Genomic DNA, 10,022 nt, shown 5'->3' with positions numbered 1-10,022 from the left:
CCATCCTGGCTGCAGGGCGCTGGTCTATCAAAGAGTACTGAACCTGCAGGGCGGACACATTAAACACAGGGTTTATAACTGGGGAAGAGAGGCTGATGGAGAAGTGTGCCAGCATGCAGCTGGAAGTGTCACCTGGTTGCTCGAGATGCGGATGCCTCTGCTGGTGATCTCCTCCAGCCTCTGTGTGTCAAAGTTAGTGAGGCTAAGCTCTCCTGAGGAAAAAGGAACAAACAGGTTGAGAGTACAACAAGTCTGAGAATAAAAATAAAGATGACACACATAATATACTGCCAGATCTTCTCATTATCAGTATGCTGCTCATTTTGTTATCCATATGTTAAAATGATCCAATAACAATATATGCATCATCATTTGTTTCAAAAATAATCAAAGAAACGTTTTGTTGTCACATATAAATAAATTATCAACACATGGTCCACTGAGTTATCATCTCTGAAACCTTTAACCACACCTCTGTTGCAGTTGTAAAACTGTGGTTGAAAACTAAGAAAACTAAAAAGGTTTGTAGATGGACCCTAAGTTAAGCTTATTTCTTTTCAAACTGCTTTTTCCAGATAAAGTATGAACTCTTCCTCCAAAAATATTCTGATATCTGATCTGGGAAATCAGTCTGCTAATACACTGGTCTGCAAGTCTAGCATTTGTGCAATTAGATTTTTTCCATTTATCTGTACAATGCCTACAATAGGTTTTGTGTAACTCAGTGAACGTACGAATAAGTCCCTCCTGCTGCAGGTCGGACAGGTGTCCCAGTGCCTCCAGGTATCTTTTGTCTCTATAGTCCCACCAGTGGAACTGAACACAGTCCAGACTATCCACGTGCATACGGGCCATGGAGCGCTGCAGCGCCTTCAGCACCACCTGCATACAGAGTAACACCTCAGATCCTGTTACACTGTCAACAGGAATTTGAATTCATCCTAAAATATTTCAAATCGGTCTGTATACATCAACAAAAACATATAATCCCAGACAATGCCATGTATGCTTGGTATTTCTGTACTGAAATGTGCTGTTTCCTATTGGCCAACATATACAATGATATCAATATACCTGCACAATTTCAATTTTGGCGACTACATCAGTATAGCTCTAATACCATGTGCATAGCTCGGAATCTGACAACCTAAATCGCTGTAATTACAAAAACATGATTTTGGATTGCTTATATTTGTTAACTGATGATTAAGGAGCATTCTATTGGTACAAATAGCAATAAACCACAGGGTTAACCTGGATAACTTCTGATCATGTTAGTTGTTTCCATAGTAAGGCCTCCTCAAACAAAGGATATAGGGTTAATTATTTAAGGCCGACTGAACACCAACACATTTACTGAGAATTTTCCGTGCAGCTTTACATTTGTTAAGTGGGCCGGCAGAGGTGATGTCCTAGTTCTTTTAAAAAGACACACACTGCTCTCTAGTGGATAAAAGTATTCTCACTGTAAAACACGGCAGACTGAGTGGGGGTGTCCCTCTCTCTCACACATTTTTCAGCCACTCACCTTGCGGTCCATTGGTCCCGGTCGAGGCACGTATTTGGTCAGACTCTGCAGACCCGGGGTGCTGTTTCCAGATTTGCACCTCTATAGATCAGAAAGGAAGTCATACAAATATAACTTGCTTGAATTTATTAAAATCGAGAATTGTCCTTTTAAATATTTTACAAATTAGCATTTTTTTCCTCCTGTTTCATGCTGCCAACACATTTTAAAGGATTCAGTATGTAAGAAATTTTCCTTGAGTTCATTTTAAAAGGTTAAAAGGTACAAGAAGCCTGGAAAGCTTGTGTGTAATGAGGTTGTAGGAGAGAAGAGTTCTCCATCTCTCTGCACATTATTCCAGGTGAATGGCTGAGACCACGGTCGATACCATTAGACTGTCACAGCACATCAGGCGCGGAAAAACTGATCGGAGCCACACTGGGACCGTGTGTGTGTGTGTGTGTGTGTGTGTGTGTGTGTGTGTGTGTGTGTGTGTGTGTGTATCCACTTCTACCTTGTACAGTGGGACAAAAAAGTATTTAGTCAGCCACCAATTGTGCAAGTTCTCCCACTTAAGAAGATGACAGATGCCTGTAATTTTCATCCTAGGTATACCTCAACTATGAGAGACAAAATGAGAAGAAAAAAAAAATCCAGAAAATCACAATGTCTGATTTTTAAAGACTTTATTTGCAAATTATGGTGGAAAATAAGTATTTGGTCAATAACAAAAGTTCATCTCAATACTTTGTTATATACCCTTTGTTGGCAATGACAGAGGTCAAACGTTTTCTGTAAGTCTTCACAAGGTTTTCACACACTGTTGCTGGTATTTTGGCCCATTCCTCCATGCAGATCTCCTCTAGAGCAGTGATGTTTTGGGGCTGTCGCTGGGCAACACAGACTTTCAACTCCCTCCAAAGATTTTCTATGGGGTTGAGATTTGGAGACTGGCTAGGCCACTCCAGGACCTTGAAATGCTTCTTACGAAGCCACTCCTTCGTTGCCCGGGCGGTGTGTTTGGGATCATTGTCATGCTGAAAGACCCAGCCACGTTTCATCTTCAATGCCCTTGCTGATGGAAGGAGGTTGTCACTCAAAATCTCACGATACATGGCCCCATTCATTCTTTCCTTTACACGGATCAGTCGTCCTGGTCCCTTTGCAGAAAAACAGCCCCAAAGCATGATGTTTCCACCCCCATGTTTCACAGTAGGTATGGTGTTCTTTGGATGCAACTCAGCATTCTTTCTCCCCCAAACACGTCTAGTTGAGTTTTTACCAAAAAGTTCTATTTTGGTTTCATCTGACCATATGACATTCTCCCAATCCTCTTCCGGATCATCTAAATGCTCTCTAGCAAACTTCAGACGGGCACTGCAGGATTTGAGTCCCTGGCGGCGTAGGGTGTTACTGATGGTAGCCTTTGTTACTTTGGTCCCAGCTCTCTGCAGGTCATTGACTAGGTCCCCCCGTGTGGTTCTGGGATTTTTGCTCACCGTTCTTGTGATCAGTTTGACCCCACGGGGTGAGATCTCGCGCGGAGCCCCAGATCGAGGGAGATTATCAGTGGTCTTGTATGTCTTCCATTTTCTAATAATTGCACCCACAGTTGATTCCTTCACACCAAGCTGCTTACCTATTGCAGATTCAGTCTTCCCAGCCTGGTGCAGGTCTAACATTTTGTTTCTGCTATCCTTTGACAGGTCTTTGGTCTTGGCCATAGTGGAGTTTGGAGTGTGACTGTTTGAGGTTGTGGACAGGTGTCTTTTATACTGATAACGAGTTCAAACAGGTGCCATTAATACAGTTAACAAGTGGAGGACAGAGGAGGCTCTTAAAGAAGTTACAGGTCTGTGAGAGCCAGAAATCTTGTTTGTTTGTAGGTGACCAAATACTTATTTTCCACCATAATTTGCAAATAAATTCTTTAAAAATCAGACAATGTGATTTTCTGGATTTTATTTTCTCATTTTGTCTCTCATAGTTGAGGTATACCTAGGATGAAAATTACAGGCCTCTCATCTTTTTAAAGCTGACCCATCATGCAAAATGCACCTTTGTACGTCTTTTATACATGAATATGTGTCCCCGGTGTTCCAGGGAACTCACCAAGTGTCAGAAAACACAACCCTCTCTATTTTCCTCCATACCCAAATCTCTTAAAAAGGGGCTGCAGCGGATCTGATACAGACTGATCCAGATTTGAACCATTCTGTGACGTCACAGAAGTGGCGCTACGGCTATTGGGCCAACTCCACCATTCAGGAGGAGACAGCCACGGACATTGCCGTTCGAAAGTGCTGGAGACGCTGTAGTACATATGCCAGGCCTGTAGATGGTGCTGTTCTCACAGAATCAGCCCATGCAAAGACAGTGTTAAATTGAGAGAAATGAGGAATGGCTAAAATGCATGATCTGTTTGGTATTTTGAAAAATAAAAAGTATAAATATGCCTTATATAGGTATGGTCCTACACTATATTATTCAAATATAGCATGATAGGTCCACTTTAAGTGGGAGGACTTGCACAATTGGTGGCTGACTAAATTCTTTTTTGCCCCACTGTATGTGTGTTTTTAGTTAGTTTAGTTAGTTCATAGCTCACTGCACTCCGTTTACTTTAGCCTCTCTTGTTATGTCTCCTCTGCGCTTTTGCGTGTATTTTGTGAGCGTGTTTTTGAAGTTGTGTATCCATTTTCGCAGTGTAGTGTAGAAATAAAAAAACAAACAAAGAAAATAGTTCCACAAGAAAAGAGTTCCAAAACCAAGGGTTACGGAACAGAGTTTTCAAGACAAGGAGTCGTAATTCTCCTTCCTTCCAGCCACCTGAACACACACTGTTCACTTCTGTCTGTGCCATCAACTGATCGACTGTGCTTGACTACTCTCTAGTCTCTCGTTGGAAAATTGTAATTGTGTTTTTATCAGAGATGATATGGTCATGTCTATCCAGGAAAAGGTCAGACAGATGTACCCGGCTCAAGACATCCGGAGGAGGGAGCTTAACTCCTTTGCAGCACAAATACTGAACACCATTGCAGATGCTGCAGTGAGTGAGATGTGTGTTCTGTTTGAGCCTCAGAGCAACACACGTGGTTGAAAATTCAAGCAACAAAACCAACTGCAGCCAGCTAGCAGATGTAGTGGATGGATGGTGCAAAGACCATTCACACCCTGGCTGGAGATCTGAATGAGGAGCTTGGTCTGGAGGAAGACAGAGAACAAGGCCCTGCTGTGACCCTGGCTCTTCCAACCCCCCATGATGGACCTGTTGTCATAACTGCAGTGGAGGATGAACGGACAATTAGGAAGCGTGAGGTCAAAAGGAAGAGATGAGTCCAGCCCTTCTTGGTTCAGAAACAGTCTGATGCTGCTGCCTGCCTGAAGACGCAGACTGAGAACGTTCCTCAGTTTTCCATTTCATTTCTATTACTGTTGAACAATTAAATTAATTGTTGCATTTGAGTCATACTGTTTCATTTTTTATGATTTTGAATTCATGATCTAACAGTTACTGAAAGTTTTTAAGGTGCATTTCTAATATGAACAGTTGTGTAATTGAAGGGGCACGTTAACCATAGCTGTTAACCATACCTGGATTTCAAGGTGATGGGTAAAAAGATAAATTACTTTGTAAAAGTGTCTCTTGTTTTGCTGTTTGAAATCATTCTCTAAAATCAAAGCTTATTGTTAAAAATGTAAACCAGCAAGGCTTCCCCTAATTATATTAGGTAGTATATTAGTTAGTCATATTGAATTCAAACAGAAGCTTGAAGTTCATTAAACATTTTGATTAAAATAATAATAAATAAGTTGGAAAATATTTTTGAGGTTGAACAAAAAAAAATCAACCATGGTCAAGACTTAAATAGGAAGTGTGTATCTTACTTGGTTAAATAAAGAGTAGCAATATACCATCAAATATGTCGGGCAAAAAAAACAAACGTAATCCATAAACTGAGATCTATTTATTATGGCAGGGAGACTAATAAAGGATGAAAAGGAAATAGGGAGAATCAGTCCTGCTGAATCCATCCCTGCTCAGTTCCTGGCCTAATTCAGCCCAATGTGTGTAATATACTGTATGCCGTTCATGTATACACTATCTGGAACTCTATGTGTGGTGTGTGTGTGTTTGTACCTGGTTGTTAAACTGTCCAAATATATCCTCTGCAGGCCCATAAATGTCTGCCATGTCAAATGTGGTCAGACCAGCATCTACGTAGGCCTGCATGGCCTCCACTGGAGACGAGAGAACATAAAATACAATATTATTCAATTATAATCTCCACGATTGATGTTAACGTAGTGTACATCTACACAAATCTGTATAGGGTGTTTTTTTTTCTTTCAATTCCAACCCAGTGAACCTTTCCACAAGATTTCCACAAAACGTATAGCTTTAATTTTTTCTGCTATATTTCCACCATATTAGTGTTTACCTGCTTTGAGATTATTCACGGCTCCGTGAGCCCCGGACACCTGCCACATCCCGTTCAGCACCCGGCAGATCTCCAGACCTCCGGACAGTCTCACTTTGGGCACCGGGGACATCCTGCGGTTTGAGCCGGCTAAGAGCTACTAGGGGCGGCCTGCGGTATGAACACAAATCAGCTGTCTTCCACGGTGCCAGGCATCACATGTTTTTCCTTCATGAGAGTTGTCAGTCAATTTAACGCGTTAAGCCGTTTAATACTACAGGGTGGAAACATATAAATCAGCAACATTCATACAAATTACTTACTTTATGTTTCCTACAAGACGTATCCGAAACAGCTCTTCAGTTCTCAACAACACGGGGAACAGTTACAAAACATTTTTGCGTAAGTGTTATAAAAAAGCCTCGAGTGATTCAACCAATAGGTGACTCTGTTTAGACGGATATTGAACTTCTTCAGCTAATAGGCTGTTGGCTTACTGCCCCCTACTGGATAGAAACGTACATTTCTCTGTGGAAAACAAAACACCTGAACATGTTGAAGAGAAGTTCAATCAATCTTAAATAAAACACAGAGACTTGATACAGTAAAAAATAATCTTTACTTTTCTGTTACATTCCACACATCAACAGAGCCCTTCTTAATTGAGCATTCCTTCCACATTACATGCTGTAGCAGTCCCATCTTGTTTCTTCTATCACTCCACTGTTTTCACTGTTTCCACCGTTTCCACCGTTTCTACCGTTTCCACTTTCTTCTTCTTCTTCTTCTTCTTCCTCTTTCTCTTTCTCTTCTTGCTGGGTGTGCCGTCAGCCTGATCAGCTGCAGGAGTCTGTTTGTCCTCCGTCTCTGAAGCTGCAGGCCTCTTCCGACGGGTGGAGGGGATGGGTGGTGTCGCCTCCTGAGCGCTGTGACAGAGCAGACAACTAAAGTCAACCTCTAATTTCCGAAATCAATTATGTAATAAAAGAATACATGCATCTGGAGAGGGCCAGAGCGAAGTGCCACTGCCGAATTACTTATTCTGAGCAACCATGACCCAATTATAGTATTTTAGAAACCAAGACAATAACTTGACCCCATGGTATTTACCTTATCTGAACCGCTGGCTCCTGCTTCTCTGCTTCATTCACAGCCTCGCTGATTGTGACAGGAGGATCACTGAAGCACAGAAGAAAATACAATTGTAAACCAAAAAGAAATAGCTACATATATTCAATTAGAGTGGAATGAATGCCCAAAATGTAGTCTGGATCATTTCCATTCATCAAAATAAAGACGTCAAAACTGCATTATATTTTCTACATGTGTGAAACATTTGCATGTAAACACTATTTTCAAAACTACGACAATAAGAGTTGAAACATCAATATATATTTAACTTTACATGACACCCCAGTATTCACCTTATCTGAACTAATGGCTCCTGCTTCTTTCTCCCAGCCCCGTTGTGTTTCTCCAGCAGAGCCACGAAGAAGCCGTGGGTGCGGGTTTTTGCAGGGTTGGCTCGGAGACACTGAGTGAGCGGCTCCAGGCCTCGTTCAGGCCACTGAGACAGCAGATTAACCAACCTGAAGGATAAAACACACCTTATCAGAGTTCAAACTAAAAGTTCAATCAAGGAGGAGCTACAAAAGATGTGTCCCAAACAGCAAATATAAAGGACTAATAGGGAAAGCCTATGATCAAATATTTGCAGGTACACAAACATCACTGAGTTTGTTATTAGTTAGTGAAAATGTACTATTGCTACCTGAAGCCGGGGTTCTCCTGCAGACAGGCCGCTACGACTCCCTCGTTCTCCTGGCTGTGTATGGAGCAGGTGGAGTACACCAGGCGCTTCAGGCGAGGGAACTTCAGGCCGTGGTTGAGACAGCGCAGCTGGTAGCAGGCCAGGGCGGCCAGACGAGCCTTAACCTTCTCCTGGTCAGCAGAGGACGCATCGTCCCGGAGACACACCATGCCTGGAGGACACATAGGTTTTAGAAATTATATTGAAATCCTACTATTGCATGTAGAGGTTGCTGATTATTAAAATATGTACAAATATTTTTATTTCATTCAGGTTGTCAGGGACATTAACATGGGGATATTCAGAAAGGAAGATGACTTTAATTTAAATTAAACAATATAAACAACAATATAATAATCCCGTACAATGCGAACTAAGCACCTTGAGTTGCAACTCGTCAAGGTGCAGCCAGTGTTTCTACTCAAATACAGTCACGTGCTTTTGTATAGTAGTCATTGGGTGGTTAATGGAAAACTACAAAAATAAAGTTAAACGTTCTGCTTGATATTTGGACCTTTAATAAAACTATAACAAATATTTTAAAATATGTTTTCTTGTATAATAATGGATATTTTGACCTCTTCGGGATTCAAACTGTTATTTAAATGAAACCGGTAAGTAACAAGCCACTATAATATCAAAAAACTGTAATTCCATAGATAGTGCTAGGAACCCAGACACTGCAGACAAGAGGGAATATACTGGTAAAATATGAAACAAATAAACATAAGGAATCTGACTCCGACCCAATGAGCTTGGCTGGGAAGATTTAGTCAACCTAACTGCGTGTAGCTATAGGGATGATGTGTCGTTCCGATACGGGCCAAATCCCTGGAGTACCTGATGATTTTATCCTAAAATGTCCCTGAAAACCTCTCGTTGCATCATTGGACATGAATATGTGGTATCAAATAATCTCCAGTCAGCTGACATGATGATGTTACAGGATGGATGCAGTGGTGACTCAGGGGATATGATGAACACCAACACGGTTTATATTAAAAGCTGTGTTGCTCAAGGGAGATTGTGATCATATATGATTGTATGATGTATACATCATAAAACTATACAACTAAGGTCACCTTCCTTAATTGGGGATGTAAAGGATGATATTCTACCTGATCCGCTGCAGGAAGGATCCAGCAGGACGTACTCAACATCTTTAAACTGCGGGCTGTCAGGGTCCACCTTCAAGAAGTCCTGGTTGGCCAGCTGATGACAGGTGACCCCGGATCTGAGCAGGAGAGTGGCCATGGTGGACAGACGCTTGGCATCCAAGTCAAAGGCAAACAGCTTGCCCTTGTTCTTCATGATGGCTGCCAGGTGGCTGGTTTTGTTGCCCGGGGCGGCACAAGCATCGATGATATGTGCACCAGCCGGGGGGTTGAGGAGGTAAGCAGGGAGGCAGCTGGCTTTGTCCTGCAAAATGATGTGGCCGGCCTTATACAGGAAGTGGTCGTGGAAGTCAGTGTTAGGAGGGAAGACCAGCAGCTCTGGCAGATGCATGTCCATCACAAAGTATTTCTCCTTCAGGGTTAAGTCCTCCAGCCTGGACGCCTGTCCCAGGTAGGAGAAGCCATCCCTCTTCAGATAGTCCACAGCATCCTCCACGGTGGTCTTCACGGTGTTCACACGCACATACCTGGGCAGATTTTCCGCGAGCACTTGCTTGACGCTGGCCGGGAGCAGGTCCTCATTCTTGCTGACCTTCTGCTTCACCTTCATACGGGCCAGCACCGACTGCAGCCGGGCGCGGTGCTTTATCATCATGGTCTTCCAGGCTCCTCCGCACTTCAGCCCCTGGCCTATCAGCAGGTCGAACACCAGCACCTTGGCCAGGTTCATGCGCATCTTGGTCTGCTTGAGCAGCTTGGAGGAAACGATAATTTCCTCCAGGACGGAGGAAAACTTCTGGGTCTCCAAAACCAGAGCGAACAATGGTTTGATGTTCTCAAATTTGCTGTCGTAGACCAGAGTTTTCAAAGCGCCCTGCTTCTTCTCAGCTTTGTCCAGGATCTCTGCGGCTTTCACGTACAGAGCCATGGCCACTTTTAGCTAGTTAACGACTCAGACTACTTTACCTACTTTCAAATGTTTCTCTTTTTTACACCTGACCGGAGACATTCCTCCTCCTAAACGACCTTCCGCTCTTCTGGTCAGCTTTGTTCTACTTCTCAAACACGTTTTTATAAGAGCAACTTCAAGATTGTTTTCCCACCATCCACATGGCAGAGGAAAGCTCGTGACACCGGAAGTAGTACCTTTGAGGCACTGTTTTGGT

The 10,022-nt window shown here is 42.7% G+C and overlaps 2 protein-coding genes across 2 annotated transcripts; both read right to left on the bottom strand.

The window, feature by feature from the left end:
• Window position 1: 1 nt before the first annotated feature.
• On the bottom strand, window positions 2-6,391 carry LOC307034754 (uncharacterized protein; the record flags this gene model as incomplete). Its single annotated transcript, XM_079673635.1, has 7 exons — window positions 6,255-6,391; window positions 5,953-6,102; window positions 5,652-5,752; window positions 1,529-1,609; window positions 735-882; window positions 133-212; window positions 2-43 (listed from the first exon to the last, which is right to left on the bottom strand). Coding segments are annotated over exons 2-7 (564 nt in total), but the record flags the coding sequence as incomplete, so codon positions are not given.
• Window positions 6,392-6,531: 140 nt separating this feature from the next.
• Window positions 6,532-10,008, bottom strand: nsun5 (NOP2/Sun RNA methyltransferase 5). The gene is made up of 5 exons (XM_079679506.1): window positions 8,860-10,008; window positions 7,703-7,913; window positions 7,356-7,520; window positions 7,042-7,110; window positions 6,532-6,857 (listed from the first exon to the last, which is right to left on the bottom strand). Exons 1-5 carry the CDS (start codon window positions 9,782-9,784, stop codon window positions 6,647-6,649), a joined length of 1,581 nt encoding a protein of 526 aa, XP_079535632.1. The 5' UTR covers window positions 9,785-10,008; the 3' UTR covers window positions 6,532-6,646.
• Window positions 10,009-10,022: the final 14 nt, after the last annotated feature.

This window comes from Notothenia rossii (assembly GCF_949606895.1).
Source record: "Notothenia rossii genome assembly, chromosome: 4".
NCBI lineage: Eukaryota > Metazoa > Chordata > Actinopteri > Perciformes > Nototheniidae > Notothenia > Notothenia rossii.
This window is presented reverse-complemented; position numbering and strand designations above follow the sequence as displayed.